Source organism: Passer montanus, unplaced genomic scaffold (assembly GCF_014805655.1).
Source record: "Passer montanus isolate IOZ18808 unplaced genomic scaffold, ASM1480565v1 scaffold27, whole genome shotgun sequence".
NCBI lineage: Eukaryota > Metazoa > Chordata > Aves > Passeriformes > Passeridae > Passer > Passer montanus.
The window spans coordinates 10,429,594-10,449,292 of record NW_024367372.1 but is presented as its reverse complement, the minus strand read 5'-3'; the positions used below and the strand labels follow the sequence as shown (position 1 = coordinate 10,449,292).

The 19,699-nt window shown below is 35.5% G+C and overlaps 1 protein-coding gene across 2 annotated transcripts in view; it reads right to left on the bottom strand.

Moving 5' to 3' along the window:
* RPS6KA5 (ribosomal protein S6 kinase A5) overlaps window positions 1-19,699 on the bottom strand; it is a 66,612-nt gene that overhangs the window by 28,663 nt on the left and 18,250 nt on the right. The window contains exons 3-6 of one of the 2 annotated variants that reach the window (XM_039712584.1): window positions 16,342-16,560; window positions 12,602-12,717; window positions 11,685-11,792; window positions 881-964 (exon numbers count right to left, since the gene is read on the bottom strand). In XM_039712584.1, the coding sequence (XP_039568518.1) occupies window positions 881-964; window positions 11,685-11,792; window positions 12,602-12,717; window positions 16,342-16,560 (527 nt within the window). Of the gene's footprint in view, window positions 1-880; window positions 965-1,641; window positions 1,770-11,684; window positions 11,793-12,601; window positions 12,718-16,341; window positions 16,561-19,699 lie in introns of those variants that run through there. The other variant, XM_039712585.1, reaches the window with a different exon arrangement.

Genomic DNA, 19,699 nt, shown 5'->3' with positions numbered 1-19,699 from the left:
AATAATCAGGGAGGTCATTCTGCTCTACTTCAAACTGCCATATCCCAGCTATGCCCACTACAGTGCTCCCTAACTGAAGGTAAACTCAGACCAAAAGAGACATAGAATGCACAGAGAAGGAAAAGAAAGAACTTTCTCAGGCAAAAGTCAGACTCTTCCAATTCTTACACAGGCTGCCATAAAAGGAACCACAATCAACTAACATGATCCACAACAAAGACAACTCAACTCAGTCTACAGCAAAAAATCACACAGATCAAAGTCTCCAAAACTGCCAATTATAATGAACAATCAGAATAAGTTATCTAGGAGCATTGCAGAATTATTTTGGAGAGTAGGGTTTCTTGCTTATTTCAAAAATCATCTGTTCATTATTGTTGTCTTGATCTTTTCTATCACTTACTAACACTTCATTGTGCAATAAAACTTGAGTCACAAGTCAAACAATTTTACAATATGACAACGCTTATAACATTAAGGACCTATCCCATAGCTCAATAAAGATAACAGATTTCTAGGATGTCCAGTTTAAAATATATATCAGAATTAGCCACAAACCATTTTCTACTCTGAGCTAGTTTTTTATACAAAGGCAAATAAGTGTTAACTAAGTTTATTGTCCCACAGTGTATGTAGAACAAATTTTGAACAGAACACAAATAAGCCTCAATACCTTTACAAATATGCCTTTTACTTCAGATCAGAAGAGGAAAAAACATCAACATACAACTGAACACAGAGGAAACAATCTATCTTCAGACAACCTTAAATAACACATACTTAAATAAGATAACATGTCATATTTTACAAAAACCCCTCAAGATGAGCAATATGTTGACTGAAGAATTGGTTTATTTTCAGTAATAAACTCAGAACATACCTTATCATGTCCTGCGTCTCCCCCTCTTACAATATCTGGAGCCATATATTCTATTGTTCCACAGAAGGAATATGCTCTCTCGTTCTAGGAAAAAAAGAATTACATCAAACAATTATATTATACAAATAATATGGGATAGATATGGCTAACAGTTCCAAGATGCTGGCAGCAATTCTTCTCCAAATAGCTCAGAACTGCTAGCTAAATAATATTCCATCATATGTAGTGACGTATCACATAATGCTACAGAATATTTAGTCTTCTACGAAAAAATAAAACGTCATAAGTTTGTGTTGCAGTCTAAGATAAGCACAAAAAAATTAATCTACTAATATTTAGAAAAACTCTCCCATAAGTCTAAATGATCTATATATTTCAGAACTTCGCAAGATTCCCCAACTAACACAGATATACATTTTGAAGGCTGCAATACCAATACTCCAGATAACAAATGAAACTTTTCATTAAAAAGGGAATTACTTGTAAGATGTACAATTTTACTAAATTGGATACAAGATCCTTTGAGTTCCCCATATTTAGGAATTCATTATGACCTCTAGAAAAGTTGTTTTCTTTTGCAACAAACACATAGATAAGAAACAACATTCTCTCAAGAAGAGACTTGGAAAGGGACAAGACAGAGAAGGGGAAAGGCAGACAGTGTTGTAAATTTAATTTTATTCTATACACTGAATTATTCTCTTGTTCAAAACTAAGCTGCTTTCACAGGCATGTATAATTGTTCCCTGGTAGCGATTTACCTTTGAGGTCAACATGAGGTCATGCTGTACCTTGCTAATGACGAAAGCACATGTGTTTGGGCCATGCAACATTGTTCCTCCCTTATCCTTCATGCTTCTAGCATTTTGGGGAGAGATCCTGATAGGTCCTTTAAAGAAGAGTGTTCAAAAAAGCAAATATTTCAAAAGTCAGGTTTTACATTTGTAGATTCAGGTTTGGAGTTTAAAACAGGTGCTATGTAAGAGACTAAACTAATGAGAAGAAGCTTCTAAAAGTAGAAACAGTGCTCTGTGCTACCCTAAGGCATAAAAATTAAACAGTCCAGCAGCATAGTATTAAACTGTATTTCTTAAAATACATATACTGTGACTGGTTTTTTGGGTAAAATTCTGAGTTCAGAATAGTTAAAAGGCCTGATTTTGTTTAACTATTAACTTGAAATATTAACTTCTTATTAACAAAACCGTATAATAATGAGCTTTTCATTATTCCACTTTCTTTTGACACAACTATTGTTTCTCTTTGATAATCTTTTCTAGTACCTGTTATCTTAAAGAAATATAGTGTGATAGAAAGCACAAACAAAGAAAAATGTCAGAAATTCCTAGCCCTCCATCAGAGAATCTAAACCTATTCAATCTCTGTTCTTTTTTACTTCAGCTGGGAGGGTAGGAGGGAGACAGGGATGAAGAAGGGTGAAAAGGAAAAAGGAAGGGAAGCGGAAAACACAGAAAGAAACTGCTCTTCACTTGCTACCTCTCCAAAGAGTAAAGATAATGCAGCCAAAGTCAGATATCAAGACAACTGCTGGAAAGCAAAGCACTCTGACTTCAACTACAGATTGACAGAGACTTGTCTTCATAAGATGCTGTAGAATGTTCTGACTTCAAAACAGCTTAAGTAATAAAATCCAGATACTTCTTTGTTAGAAACCTTTGTTTATGCTGTGGTTTATTAAGTTACAAGCTTCACCAGTTACATCTAGCTGTTACTTAAAAAACAGGTTTTAGAGTATAAAGTTTCATTAGGAATACTTGGTAAATTTGTCACTGTTAAATATGCCTCTTCCAGGAAGTCACTAATAGCTTCTGCTGTTATGCACTATATGTGGGTTTAAAACCATTTTCAAAGAAGGTTATCTCCAATAACAGTTTTATTTTCTGTTATTTTCTGGTCTTCTGGGTACTTGAGAGACATGGATATAGTTGAGAGCGTCCAGCAAAGAACCATAATAATATTAAAGGATTAAGGGAACCTATGAGAAAAGGCTGATAAAGCTGGGACTGTTTCACCTAAAGAGGTGAACCTGACAGTTCAGGGAGATCTCATCAAAGCACAAAAATCCTGAAGAGCAAGCATGCAAAAAAAGAGGGTGCAAGGCTCTTTTCAGTGGTACCCCAGTGACAGGACCAGAGGAGGAAACACTTCTTTACTGTGAAGGTGACTGAGCACTGGCACAGGCTGGCCATGAAGGTTGTGGAGTATCCTTCCTTGGAGATATTCAAAAGGCTTCTTATGGGCAAGCAGCCCTAGGTGACTGTATTTGTGCAAAGAGTTGGGCAAGATGACTTCCAGCAATCCCTTCCACTCTGTGATTCTGTCACAAAATGCCACTGTGAGCTGTATTTCAACATTCATTTAGAAATCCCCTTATTTTGTACCCCCTCCAAATTTACATTTCATTTAACTGTATAACATAAATCCAAATTCCAAAAGCCCCATTATTAACACTTCTATAGTATGAGATGTAAGACAAGAAAGGATGTTCTAAAAAAAACAACTGAACTTGAATTAGCAACAGGTGAATGCTCACTGAACATTCACATCTTGCAAATACTTGAGCTTAACAACTTTTTTGTCTTTGAAACTACCTGAAAATGTAGGAAGCATTTCTCCTCAAAGACAGAGAGGTCTTATGCTTTCAGAGTTATCTAATTATCTCCTTCTACAAATAAAAAAAAAGCACATTCACAGCAATAAAAAAACCAAAAGGATCAAACTCCATTTTGCTGCAGAAACTAATCACATTCACCACGTCTACAGGAAAGGCCTGACTTATGGAGAAACAGTCACTACTGCCACAGAAGGATGTGTAAATTAGAGCATACATCCTAACCCACAATAATACAAATTCAGTCTCATGGTTTTTACAGCATATGCAAGGGTAGGTCTGGCAATTATTAAGTCTTGCAACTGCTCAAAGACACCTTTCTTCCTTTGTTGAAGGTACTTCAAAGTTCCAGGCTATCATCAATTAGACCCTCTCTGGGCTCTGTAAGTAGTATTTCAATAGCACCCATTAGAAAGGAAAAGAGATACCAAAATTTCTAGAATACAGAAATCAGTATCATCATTATTCCTATTTTGTACAAGTGTAAGTAATCAGAGTCCTGAAAGTCATAACTTACAGCTTTACTACAAGCAAAAATAGTGAAAACTTTCCCAGGACACCAATGTCAGGGCCCTGAGCTTATCAACAGGCTTCACAACTTCTTTCACTAATCCTAGGAGTTAAGGCATCTCTGCTTAAGACCAATTCTGACAAAATGCAGCTGAGTAACCTGTGCAGAAGCTTGTCAAGTGCCTCCTCCACTTTCAGCTGGGAGCTGGAGTTCAGGCTCCTGCTCCTGCACCAGCTGTGCTGTAGGTATGTCTTCACTTGGCTGGGTATCTCGCTGATACTGATCCATCAAATTCAAATCCTGACTTGCCCTCAATCCTCTCTCTCCTCACAACAAACTTTTCTGACAACCACTGGACTGTTGCCCAAGCCTGTTTTCCTGGCACTGGAGACTCTCTGATCTTCTTGCATCACTCGTCAGTGAGCACATACATCCATACTTGCTGTGGTCATCCTTAGCTCACACTAATGCAGGGAGCAGTCTCCCATCTCCCCCATCCTGCTGCTTTCAAACAAACTAGCCGAGATCCACAGCTCCTCCAGGAACAGCTTACAGGACTGAAGAATTTAAGTAGTAGAAGAGTTCAGCAGTATCACACAGAATATCTCATATATTAGCTATCAACAAACTGGCTGCAAGCTACTGATCAAGTATTAGAATTCCCTTGGTAAGCTTGAAAAGAAAACCAGGACCATAGGATCAATCAAAAGAACGCTACCATAACTAAAAATTTACTAATAATATGTAAAGGCCACATAGCAGAGGTTGTTCTAACAAGCTGCTCAGCTGAACGGATTTTGCATTTCAGAAAAACCACAAGTAAAGACTGAAAAGCCTGAATTCTTGGCAGAAATAGGACCTGTACCTTCAGCAAGCCTTAGGGGTCATCCTATCACAGATATTTACCTCAAAAATGCACCAAGGAAAAAATCCATTTCCATAGAAATTATACCTGTGACATCCTTTGCTGTCATTTCAATAGCCCAGAATAACATTAATTACAGTCTTAATTTAGGATGACATATGAAAATTGACAGAAAGACCTCTCACAGTTCAAAGATGTGACATAGGTTTAAAATGAGGGGAAAAAAAATCTTGCTTTAACAAGGTCCTTGCTATACTGACTGGTTTCTTCGTTATATTCACTTTTTTAAAGTTTCAATTATTTTGGGAAACTTATTGGTGATAATATCCAGACTTAACATAGCTTAATTAACTTCACAGCTTAATAATTAAGCTGTCCATACCAGAAAGTATAAGTTCAACCAAAAAGTCTCTCAGCTGAAGACTGTTGCTTTTGTAGCTGTAAACTTCTATTCACAACCAAACTATGACCTTTGCAGGAGACAAATGAGGAATAACAAAGGCAGACAAAAAAAGTTCAGTAGTACACTAGTCTAGATTGGTCTGCTGCATACAACAAAATCACAATGAAGACTGTAATACAAAAATGAAACTTTAGACTAGAGCAAGAACAGTTGTAATAGGGCAGATCAAGGTCCCCTAGACTGCAATGTCATCATATGAAGAATTTTTTTAAAAGGACAGGATCATGTGAAATTAACTGAACATCCTATTCTAGTGGCTGTTCCAATGTGAAGAAGCCAGCTAAATCAAAATACCATATTGGTTACTATCCCACTTGCCACAGCTAGACTAATGATTTCTGCTTCCAAAACACACATGGTACAATGCTACTGAATTTTTCAAGCAAGAATGAAATTTGCCTGCCAGCAGATGCCATCAGAACAGGTAATTAAAGGGGACAGCAAGGGCAGCTAAACCTTGAACTGCATTAAGCAAGAAATCTGTGACCTCTACCTCTGTGACCCTAGAACAAAGCCAATGGAAGGCCACACTGATCTGATGTCAAGTGGAGGAAATTCAAGAACCCTTTTCACAGACTTTTACAATACCTGTGCTTTCATGGTGCAATGCAATTGCAATTCTATAAGCCATTATTTAAGCCAGTTCCTGATAATGGATCTTAAAGCAAACAACTAAGAGTAAAGAAAACAAAAGTCTCAATTCTGCAGACAAAAAAAAAATCCAGAAACAACGTATTATTGTCTGGGAGGAATGCAGGTATGTACTCTCAAAAGCATTGTCTTTTTGAGAAGAGAGAGGCAGCAGTACCAAGAAAGAACAGCATACAAAGCAAGACATGAAAAGCTCGTATTTCTTCAAAAATAAAAAAAAATTATAAGGTATGGAAGAGTACTAATTCTGGGAAGAATTCTGCTAGCTGTTATTACAAGCCTTCAACAGTTATGATTTCCTTCATTAAAAGAAAAAAAATATAGAACATGTCAAATATTTATAGTTTCAGAGAGATCCAGAGGTAAAAGGTAAAGAAGTAGGAGTGGACAATTCTGCTCAAATGCAATCCATCTGGTTCTAAATTCATTTACATTTGGCTGTGAGTCTCTGGTCACTTAAGTTTTTCAAAGTTTTTCACCTGGCTGACCAAGTTTCATGGAAGCAAGGTATTCACAGTTATTCAAAAGAAAAAAAATCTGTGAGAAGAATGGATTAATGACAATGGGAGCGTTCGCCCTCAAAGTTACTTGTTTTCCCTTCGAAATCAGAATTTTTCTGAGCTGACTAGCAACCTAATATCCATTAGAAGACTGGATAACAGACTACTTAACACAGATTGGTGTTTCTCCTCCAAACAGCATTTTTTTAAATTGTATATCAAAACAGGAAAAGAGCATTTTTAAACCAGTCATTGTAAGAAATCATGATCTGTCTTGCAAAAAATCTTAAATAGCACTTTAATATTTAGACCTCAAAATCTGGAGAGAAACTATTTTATGATCTGGTCTTCTGTATTACTGATCCATGCTGGAAAAGCACAATCTTTTTTGTGATAGGCACTAAAAAGGGAAACTTCCTGAGCAAAGGCTCAAACAGTCAACTGATCACTGATGACCTGGTTTTGCAATTAAATTAGTCCAGCTCAGTGATGTGCCTTTAGAGTGTTTGGTATGTTCTTAATATTCAATTTCAGGATAGTTAAAACTGAGCCAACTGAAATACACCAAACAAAGCAAAAAGTTTTTGCCATTGTTTCATTTCTTTTTCCAAAACTAATTATCCAGATAGATCTACAACAGATGTTAACTTCTGTGGACTAATTTCACTATTCAGTTTACTCTGACTTCTTTCTCTTTGAAGAAATGTAAATCTATTTCTCATAATTGTTTGTTATGCCTACATCACTGAACAATCCTTTAACTAAAACACAAGCATATGTAGCAAGTCATCTGAAGTATAGATAATTTTACTCATTTTTGCAAGGGAATGCTCAGTGTTGGAGGATGCATTGTCTAATTGCAATGATAAGACATTACCAGTTTAATTGGACAATTATAAAGGGTCTTTTAAAGTTAAATGCATAGCTAATCTACTAGGTCACTCACATTAGATGACAATTCCTAAAGCACTAAATGAGTCAAGTTGTAGTCACTTCCTTCTCTTCTGGACTACCTTTGAACTGCACTAAGAATGTGTGCAAACCTCTTCCCAGTTTATCTACCAAAACCCCTAATGGACTAGCCTCCATTTAATCACTTTTCCTCCTTGGAATATGCTTGAAAATCTTTTAAAATACATACTACTTTTCTTTCCAGAACAGAATGTTCACTCTATCACCAAATAAATGAAAACTAATAATTCAGGAGTGAAAAGCATTTGAGTTATATCTAAGTTTGCAACTCTCATCAAGAGACTTTGAGATGAAGAAACAACAATGTATAGGAACTATTCATTCTACACAGACAGAAGTACAGAGACACCCACCCAACTGTCTTAGGCTTCAATTCAACCATCCTTCATACTGAATACCCATTTTTATATTATTTATTACTACTAAGACATTTGGATGCTCACAGACACACTGTTCAGTGAAGACTGGCAACATTCAGTATTTACTACCTAATTTTTTTTAACTTAATTGAGCAAACACAAAAGCCTCAGAAAAAAACTTAAGCTAATGCAGAAGACGTGTACCAATGCAGAAGAATTGAGCACTTCACTACATTCTGGAAGAAAGTGTACTTTATTGGATTTAATAAAGAAGAAAAACAATTATTATGCATGGTCAAACAGACCATTTTTACAGTAATTCAATAAATGTGTTCATATTATTTTGCTTAAGACAAAGATCTCCATGTATAGTAAAACAAGATTTTTTGTGTAGTTATAGAGCTAAAGGCAATGTGAGGGGAGAGAAGATTTTAAAAAATGAAGTAGCATTTTAGCAATACACATGAAAATTAAGACCAGACCTGATGACTAAGTCAAACTGACATTGACCAAATCAAAACAAGTCCAGAGTAGAAGTGGAGCTATTAATGAGTTAAAAAGATATAAGCTACAAGTCCACAAGATAACACACAAGAAGTATGACGGAAAAAGATCCCAAAACAGTAACTTAGGAGTTCTCGGGTTTTTAAAGATAAATGTATTAAAACACTTGAGGGGAAAAAAAAAAAGCCAAAAAACCAACCAAACAAAAAACTCCCACTGAAGTGATTTCACTTGTGCAATGAACAAAATAGTGCTGTAGAAGTTTCAATTTCTACCAATTCTCTGTGTCCCCAATAAAAACTTATATTAGTGTCATGTGCCAATGTACTTTGAAACCCAGTTACACAAACACTAGACTGAGATGTACAAAAACATCAGGACAAAATTGTCATTTTTACCCCAATTTTGTTTACAATTCAGTTGAGATTTAAAAATCATTTACACTAGCCTTAAATTCATCATGGAGTTAAGAATACAAATACCATAAAAAGCAATACTGAATCTCTTTCAATCTCTTAATCTCATACCTAATCCCATTATTTGGTCAGGCTAGTAATACTGGAGGTCTTCATGAGCTTTTAAATAAAGCTTGCATCAAAAGTACTTTCATACTTAAATACCTTGTGACACTGACCTACCCTACATGAAAATTCCTTTTTATTGAACTACTTTATTCCAGTCAGGTTATTTCTTTTTCTTGCACGTAAGTAAAAGCATTTTGCTTCATTTTAAAGAAAAACAAAGGCAACACCACTGTTGATTCAGTTGTAAAAGGCAAATTTGATGTTTTAGCAAAGCAATACCATAAAATACTTTAAAGCTCTTCACACTGCACAGCTTTAACTTGGATGTTTAATTCATGCATGCTATTTTCACATCATAACTAAAACAGAGAGAATACTTTACAATGCACTCTTCACACATGCTTCAGTAGCTGCATGGCAGAAATCAACAGGTTTCTGTTTTCCTACAAGTCACAGGCATTTGCTTCCTTTCACTCAAGCAGTGCTTAAGGAAAAGCAGCTTCCCACCTCTCCACTGTAGAGCAGTCAATCTGCTGTAATTATTGTAGTCCTGTTTGATTAATTGCATGCCCAAGTACATGGAAATCTTTAAGTAATCAGATTATAGCAGATAACGAAAATACTGAATCATTATGTTTTCTAGCAAGCATCACTAACTATAAAACTATCCAAAATTCATAAATACATGGAGAAGTATTTCTCTCTAATAAGAACTCCAAATATAGTACATATCTCTACTATGATAATTTTTATCCCTTTTGAATAACCTAAATAAAACTTGTTTAAGATAATCAGTCCAAAGAGAGGGTAACTAGAATAAATTCCACTTGCTTAAGAATGCATTTCTAATGGCAAAATTCTTGCAAGAAGCAGGTGGACCACAAAAGACATGACAAGAAAGGGAGAGAAATGAAAGTACACTGCTCTGACTAAACTGCAAATACTACGCCTTTATCTGACTTACGCAGTTGTGTAATTTTATTTAAAAGTGTTACCCTAGTGAGCCTGAAAACACTATACAGGCAAATTCTACTTGCTGTAAGTACATTGGTTCAGAAGTGTAAATATCTATTGTAATCGATTTTAGTGCTCTAGTAGTAGTTTGATTATCTACAAAAAATAGGAAAAATATGAAATGTCAATTTCTATGTGTAGGTAGGTAACTTTAATAACGTTAAAATTCAGCAGCTAAATTACAATAGCACACAGGAAAACTTAAGTCAAATGCAGACAATATCTTAGATTTTGAAAGCAAACAACACCGTTGCAATTATTTTCTTCTTAAAAACATGAGAACTGTTGAGATTTTTTACAGGGAAGACAAATATAAAATGTGGAAGAGAATAAAAGAAAAAATATAGTTAAATGAACACATTTATAAGGTATATACTGAAAACAGAATGGATTAGAGTCAGAAGAACCAACATTAAATTTCCAAGGAGCAAGATGGCTTTATTTAATGACTGGAGAAAGAAGAATCCAATTCAGAGTGTGGATAAAGCAAACAGATATCTCAGATGCCTATCCAAGTCCTCCCCTTTCCTTGCACTGCTTGTAAATGATATGCCAAAGGTGAGCACAGATGAGATGTGCTTCTTAAAACAAACATGGTTTGAGACTTTAAGGTTCTGATTCATTATAACATTCTTAACACAGTGGAGATGTAGGCTTCATTCAGCTTTGGATCAGAGGCTGGGGTACTGCTCCTTTTCTCACCCCTCAGGGCAGTAATGCCAGTACTTGGCTTTACCTCTTGTGCCTAGCACAGTTCTTCTCACAGCTCTAACAGGTCCCACTCTCTCTAGCCACACCTTTCACTATCATTCCTTCCTGATGAAAACTGCATCTCCCTGCACTTACTCTCTGGCACTGGTGTGGGAATCTGCTGCTAATCCCTTCTCATACCAGTGGAACCTCCCCTTGGTTTCATGCTGTAACTTAGAAGGAATATACTGACATTATGTCTACTACTTCCCTACTTCAGAAAGTAAAATTTAATATATTTTTAAATGGTCCCTCCTAAATCTTACCACACTCCATTTGAAATGCAAATATTCTAGAGGAAACTATCAGCTATCTATTTTTAGAAAATCCTTCTGCTGTTTCTAACAAAGACTTTTAGATCTGCAGTCCCGGATTTCAATACCTGTGAAACCTAATGTGAAAGCCAAAAAACATCCATTTAAAAATTCTCAGAAGTAAAATCCTGCACACTTTTGACTCTCTAAAGTCTAAAAAGCCTATTTGGAGATAGAACTGTACCTTACAAATAATTAACAGCTAACATCAATAGTGAGAGATCGCTGTGTTAGGTACTATGTACTTACTTAGCAAGAAGTAAGCTTTTATACTAAAAGCTTGCAATTAAGCTTATTAAAAGTGACACAAAGACATGAGAAAAAGACAAGATAATAATACATTAATTATTATTAGCATAAAGAAGAGTCATAGCATACCATTTGCCTAGTCACTCCAATGAATTAGCACAGTCAAGCTTTTTTTTTAAAAAAGCATCTGAAAATGAAAACATAAGTGACTTCTGAGACTTATGCAGGTCTTTCCCTTTACATATCAAGGGCAGCAGAAGAAAGTATGAAAGCTTTTCAGGGAAAACTAGAACAAAGATGTATGACAACAGTGGCAGGCCTAAACCAAATAAACTGAAAGCTCAAAACTTAGTAAGAGAGACAGCTAGATTTTGTTCTATGATGTAGGAGTCTGGAATGCAGGACTTCCATCCTTTTCAAATGTGCTTGGTATTTCAACGAGACTTTGTCATCTTGCTCAATTCTGTCCACACTTACTGGAGAGCCAAATACTCACCTCATCAGTAAGAAACTCCTTACTTAGGCCAAAGTCTGTCAGCACCACATGGCCATCAGAATCAAGGAGAATATTCTCAAGTTTAATATCCCGATATATAATTCCCAACTGCAAACAGAATATAAGAAAAAGTATTTCCAAATAGTGTAACCACATCAAGAAGATGTTGCTGAATGCTTTTAAAAATAAAGCCACCAAAATTCATATTATTAAGATAATTTGACACATGAAAGTTGCACCTCAAAAGACAATTTTTAAAAGTCTTTGAAGAAATAACTAAAATTACATAAAAAAATCTTAGAAATTACACTGCACATTAATGTCTTAAAATTTCAAGGACATACTGTATATCTCTTGAACCTAAAAATGACCAAATACTTGCTGTTGAGCGCAAAACTCAGTTCTCCTTTCATTAAGAAAATGGATGCTTCTGTTACACAGTCTAGACATAGACCATACTCACATGCATGCTTCATAATAGTCTACAAATCTACTGATTACTTCTGAGAATTGTAGCACTTTTCATGTCTACAGCTGTGCTAGAACTCTACCACTCAGTATCCTTGTGTAGAAAACAAGGATAACTGAACATTGCAACCAAAAATGTTTATGTTCACTACAGATGAGTTTTAGTGACTAACACTGGATCACAAGGATTACTAAAAATGAACAAATTATTTGTCAGTAATACTACTCTTCATCCTGCAGCCAAAAAATTGTGGCCTTAATCTGGTGCACAAGGAGGGACACTTCACAGGGGGTTATTTCTAATTATACAACTAATGTCCCATTACTAGATAAACTTACTTCCAATTTAAAACAATCTAAAACAATAGTTCTCCTTATTAACTTTATATGATACAAAAAGAATACAGCTGTAAATCCTCAAAATCAGCACCACAGTAAAGTTATTTTACCTTGTGGAGATGTTCAAGTGCCAAAACGATTTCGCCGATGTAAATTTGCACCTCATTTTCTGAGAATCTCTCTCTGTGTGAAAGATGAGTAAATAGTTCTCCTCCATTTATATAGTCTAAAAAATAGAACACAGAACCTTATAATTTCACTTTCTGACAATTTTATTTTCTTATTGGAATATTATTAGATACTTTGTAAGCTATTTAGTAACACCTTCTACTATCAGATATTTTTCCTTAATTGTAATCTACTAATATTTCATACCATGCTGTAAAATATTCAATTTCTTTCTTAGAGAACTGAAGGAAGAACAAGACCCACTTCTGAATAAGCATCAAAACCATAAAAAAGCCTAACTATTCCTAAATTATAAATATATTTTTATCATAAAATCAGTATTTTAGTTATTTAGGAATATGAAAATAATATCTACTAACAGAACCCTTGTAGAATCTTATGAAATAATCTGATGAGCAACAAGGCAGACTGTCACAAAGAAAAGCAATTCAAAAAACAGGTATTAGGGGAAACAATCAGTTATGGACAACTACAAAATTTTCCCTTCCAAGGGAAACCTTGATAGCAAAACTTACTGCAGGAGATTATTTCCACATACACTCCCTCATGGAAACCACAGTTTCATTCTTTGCAGGCTATGACACAAGGATTTTCCCACAGTAAAGGAGAGGGGAAAAAATATTACAACAGAGCTCCACTGTAACACAAACATATTTTAGATGTAGAGCTGTTTATGATAGCAGTGTACATTACAGCCATTAATTTGCAATCTCACATACCCCATTATTGTATTTGAGGTCCACATATACAGAGCACGGTACATGCACCAAAAAAAAAAATCTTACTCATTATTTTCTTGAATATTGTTTCTACAGATTTGTTGGTATAAAACACAAATCCATAAATGGGGTCTGATCCTATTTTATATTAATAGTTTGAAGGATAAAGCACATAAACAAATTACACTTATTCTGATCTCTCTCCACTCCTCAGATCTCCAGCTCTCTTTGAAAAGGAATATTAGTGGAATCAAACAATGTGAGAAGGATTATTTATCTAGACCAGCAAGCAAATTAAAAAGATTTAATGGAGCATAAATAACCCACATTTTATAATTGTTTCCTTCTTCTAAAAAACTTTAGCACGTAGAAAAAGGTAACAGAAACAAATTTTTAAAATATTTCTAGCCAGAACTGCTAACCTAGTAGAAGGGAAGCACTGAATTGCCATTGAATTGTTCTAAGGACTGTGACAGATCCAAACCAAAGCTGCCACAAGGAGCAGCACAACAAGCTTAATTCTATCCAGGTTGTAATGCTAACCACAGCCCAATGAAACAAACAGCCCTCAAATTCTTGGTGCAAGATCAAATGCATCACTGGCACAATGGAAAAAAAACCTGGTTACTTCAGTATAAACTCCACCTGACAGTTCAGATTATCTAGCTACTTTTTAAAGTATTAGACATTTAACCTTGTGTGACAAGTTCTGTATAGAACTGATGGGACTCACATGGATACAACACCTGGTTTGTTCCATATAGTTCAAAGCCAACACAAAAATTGGAATCAACTCCCAACTCCGTTTTCTGGAAATCTGGCAGAAATGCAGCTGCATGTCTGTACTTGATTCAGTCTAAATTCATACAGGTATGCAATCTGACAGCATGAAGAACTGTACTAAATATTGCACTGAGGCTCCAATTCTAAAACCTCTAAAATCTAAAATGGCCGGTAGCTCACACACCAAATTCAGCCAAGTACAAAAAGAAGACAATTACTGTTTTCCCCCAAAATCCAGAAGCCTCTGAAACACTTAAATTCCAAAACTAAAGTGACTTAACACAAACTTATATAATTAGACATGAAAAACTTGTAACAAACAGTTTGGATCTTTTTCCCCTCATGGAGAGTGTGAAGACAACACAAACTTATATAATTAGACATGAAAAACTTGTAACAAACAGTTTGGATCTTTCCCCCTCAGGGAGAGTGTGAAGCCCAGCTGATTTATAAAGTAGCTTTACATCACGTTAAGGAGGAGAAATTTTCACTGTTACAGAAAGTTATTAAAAGAAAATTTTAAACTAATTATTCCTACTTTCTGCTGAAAATGAAGGAAAAAATGACCTTTCTGGCCCAAACAGATATGCTGATGATGGATGAAAAAGAAAAAAAAAAACAAAACAAAAGGCTGTAATTTTATCTTAACTATGAACATGTTGCTTCAAACATCACCTCAGTGCTGCATTATGGTGGACACATGCCCTGTCTGCACTACCTGCTGCTACTCAGCCTTCTTCAGAACTACTGGGCTTGCTCCTTTTTGACTCTTATGAGAATATAATATCAAGCTTTTAATTTTCTTTCATACAAGAGGCTTTTATAGTCTAACTATGTTTATCACCTAACACCTAAATTTCCCCCCTACTATGTATTTATTTTAGGCAACTACATCTATCTCAGGTTTGAGGAGTTTTTTGTTTGGGTTTTCCCTGCTTCTTCCTTTTTTTCTTTTTTTTTTCTTTTTTTTAATATATTTTTTAATGGGATCTATGGGATCTAAGGTGCATTTTAGCAAAAAAATACCTGGACTTAAAGAATGGTTCCATAATATTTATAATAAATGTTCACATTTTCTCTCATTTAATATTTCTTTTTTTTTTTCCAAATTGTTAGTCAATAACTTTAAATAATGTATAAATTTCAAAACCTTAATTATTAACAGATACCATCAAGGAATCACAAAGGTATCAATATATTTCTAACTATTTATTTGTGACAATCTTTTATGTATTTCTTTAATGTCCTAGTCAGAGGAATTTACAAGAAACTATATTACAATTTTCAACTCTCATTTTCGAAAGGAGTTTAGTGAACACTCTATTTCAGTTCTCCGTATTTATTATTTCACTGTAACATATGAAACTAAGGTATGTGCATAGAAGACCTTTCTAAGAATTGACAGCTAGAGGTGTAGATTCATTTGACATTAACAAAATTTTGCTAATTTGATGTAAATCAGACTGTTAATAAAAGTAAAAAAATTGAAGTTACAGATAAAAAGGAATGCAAAACCTGTTCTTCAATTAAAAGACAGTTTATTTCCTCAAACATTTCACTAGAGAAGCATATTATGAAACCAAGCCTTAAATTAATCATTCATTTTACAATTCTTTGAAAATACTCTAGGTAAGAAGGTTTTAAGAATTGCTGGCAATTTTCTTACAAAAACACCTCATACACCAAACACTAAAATTTGCTGCTAATCTGAAAGGTAGAAATATTTCTAAAATTAGCATAGTACCAAACCTTATGAACAACCTCCACTTTCAGCACAGAAATGTGTGATTTTGGACTGTCTCTTAGCACCCAAAAATTTAAACATGCAGGTATCTCAATACTCAAAGATCAAATTACAACAAAACTATTAACAAAGCAAATGCTTCCAGGTCATTGATGAATATAATATACTTTTTTTGCTGCACATAAGTCACAGATAACCACTATCCAAGTCAAAGTAGCACACTCAAGCTCAAACAGGAAAACCACAAACAGAGACACTGTTGAAGATGAACAGTATTTTACTTCCTATGCTTTCTCATGCAATCTCCAAACACACTATACTTCAGACCACATTAAAAAACCCTTAAAAAACATTGAGATAAAAGGGCTCTTTTATTTTTTTTTTTCATAGAACTTGAATCCTGAAGAGTACTCACCTAAAATGAGATGAAGCTTTGTATCTGTCTGGAAGGCATAATGTAACGTGACCAAAAACGGCGATTGCCTAATGTGCTCCAAGACTTGTCGTTCTGTCCTTGTGTGCTCAGTTGTTTTGGCTTTTTGAACTATTGTTGCTTTCTTCAATACTTTCATGGCATACAGTTTTCCAGCATCATGGCCGCTTACTTTCCTCACTAGGAATACTTTTCCGTAGGCTTAAAAATTGGGGAGAAAAAAAATCCCAAAAACAAAGAAAAGAAAGAAAAAAAAGAGACAAAAACCACAAGTTACCTACTTGTACTACAGTTCTGGCTGATGACATTATTGCTTTCAGTTACTCATTGTTTTGGCAGACAGTAATCACTCAGGTTAAAAATCTACTAAAACACTTCTCTTTCAGATTGACCTCTTCTGAGCAAAATTTCAAACAAATGAGCTTCATAAGTGAACACTGCAAGAGTGGGAAAAGCAATTGAACTTCTTCAGTATTTAAAAACAATTTTAAAAGCTGATGATTTCATCAGCTTTGTAATTACCTAAAACATCCATACCTAGAATTAAGCAAGAGTTCCAAGTAAGAGATGCTATTTTTTGTTCTTAAAATAGTCTGCTCATATTTGCACAACTCATATACTTTCATTACTGGTTTTATAACACTGAAGTTACAAAAATGTGTAGAAAAGCCAATGAATTCTTCCCATCAGTATTTCATACATAGGAGCTTTCTGAGGCTCTCATACTGGACTTAAAAGGACTCCTGGGAATTCTACATAAATAATTTTTTTATCTTTAGCAGGCAAACCTGTAGAAACAGTAAAGGTCAGAATTAGTGTGCAGTTGCTGGGCCATGATCTCACAGCAATTACAGAGATATGGTGGAGTATCTTGCACAACTGGAATACTGTCATGGATGGCTACATACTTTTTAGGAAAGAGGCCAGAAAGGCAAGGTGGTAGAATTCTCTTTATGTAAAACAGCAACCAAAATGTATAAAGCCTTGCCTAGGAGTGGATGAAGGAGGAGCCAGAGCTTATGGATAAGAATTCAGGGATAGGCTAAAATGGGTGTTTACTACAGGCCAGCTGATTAGTAGGAAGCAGATGAGGCCTTCCACAGACAGTAGGAAGAAGCAGCCACCATCACAGGCCCACAATTCTCACAACCACCCCTACAGCTGCTGGAAAGGCATCGTAGCTTGGCACATGGGAGCCCAGGAGGTTCCTGCAGAGCACTGATAACTTTGACATAGGTAGTGGGGAAGCCCACTAGGAGAGATGTGTTGCTGGACCTTGTATTAAGAAACAAAAAAGGACTGGTTGGGAATGCAATGGCTGGAGGCAACCTTGACTGCAGAGTCCATGAGATGGGGGAGTTCAGGACTCTGCATGAAAGAAGCATGGCAGTAAGTAGGATTATAGCCCTGGACTTCAGGAAAAATAACTCTGGCACCAATCTTCGAGGGCCTACTTGGAGGAATCTCATAGGTTAGGTCTCTAGAAGGTAGGACGGGTCCAGGAGAGATGGTGAATATTCAAGTAGCACTTCCCTCTATGCTTAAGATCAAGACATCCCTGTGAATAAGACATGAAGCAAAGGGGGGCTGGAGACCTGAAAGGATGGGCAAGGCACTTCTGGCAAAAATCAGACAGAATAAAGAAGTTTACAGAATGTAGAAAAAGGGTCAGGCCACTTAGGAAGAATACAGGAATATTGTCAGAGTATGGCAGCTACGTGTCAAGGAAAGCAAAGGCCCACTTGGAATGAAATCTGGCAAGGGATATCAAGGACAAGGGGGGCTTTAAAACACTAAAAGGTTACGAGTGCAAAGGGAGGGAATCCTCTCAAAAACTGAGAGCTATTAGAAGACAAAAAAAGGTTAAAAAGGTTAAAAACAAACATTCAGATTTTTCAGAGACAGCAAGTCACCACAAGAATTCTCCTGCCTGATTCAGTCATATATGAACAAGTGAGGAAAAAAATTTGCTTGCTTTAGTAAATTATCCAATGCAACAGAAATTGAAGCTGACTGCTAAAACCCCTACCACAGTATCAAAATGCTAAGTAAAAGAAAAAATGAAATGGCAGAGAAAATTTCAAGCAGTAAACACGTAATCCATGTGAAGTATCATAATAGCACATAGTGTTAGAACTGAGGAGACAAAAACACCTGAAGTTACAAAAGACCACCCCAAATAGAATGATAGAAACTTCAAGGAAAGTAACAAAGAAATTACACAAGTGTACCCACACCTTCAACACAAACCCAGAAAACCCTTATGCTGTGGTAGAAATCTTTCTGTGCTCCTGTCTTGGATGAACACACTGTTTTGGTACCTTCTCTCTTCTGTCCCCAACCACCCTGCTCCCATCACAAAAAAGAAAGCATAAAACACTACGAAAGTATAAAAGAACTCCTCTAAACATTAATGATACTAAACACACTGCCATGTTTTATTTTGCCTGAGAAAGTAGAATACTTAAGAAGATTCTTACAGAGAATTAAAGAAAAAAATCAAAAACTCTAAGAAGGTCAGTAAAGAACAAATTTTCATTTTTTTTCAGAAACAAAATAAACCAATTAAATCATTAGGTGTCAACATTAAAAACTATGCAAAGCACACAAACAAATATGCAGTTAAGCTGTGGAACTACTGTTACATGACACTGCAGCTGCCAAAAATGCAGATGAATTAAAAAGATTACATAAAAGCCTGAGGGAAAGCACAGCAAGTGTTGCCAAACTCTAAAGAGAATCTCTGGCTCAGGCAGACCCCAAAGTGTAGGCTGCTACAAGCTCACTAAGGAAACCATCATTGCAAGCCTCTCCTTAATCCATCATGAGACAGAAGAACTAACCAGCTCATTGTTTCATCCAACCCTTGTAATCACCCTCACACTACCTTCTCAAAGAGAAATATCTCAAAACTGAAAATACACTGGACAAGTGTATGCAGTCCTGATGTGAGACACTCAAATTTAGTTGGCCTTTAAGAAAGCATACAGAGAGCTCCCAATAAGCCTCATGTGTAACTGCAGATTTCTTTCTGGATTTTTTCCAGATGGGTAATTTAGAGTTTTTAACTACCAAATGACACGTGAGCTTTTTTCCTAGATCTGAGTTCTACTTCAGTGAGTATACAGAACTGACGCTGCTCATATACTGAACAATTCTTCCTAAGAAGTTCTTTACCTGACTCATTGTACCCTAAGGAATCATGCTTCCCTTCTTTACAGTACTCGTTATCTACAAAAAGAGCTTTCATAAAATGTCTTCATAACATATCTTTCAAGAATGGCAAACAGAGTCAGAATAGGTGAAATCTTTCTATTTTGTGAGATATGCAGGACAGTCT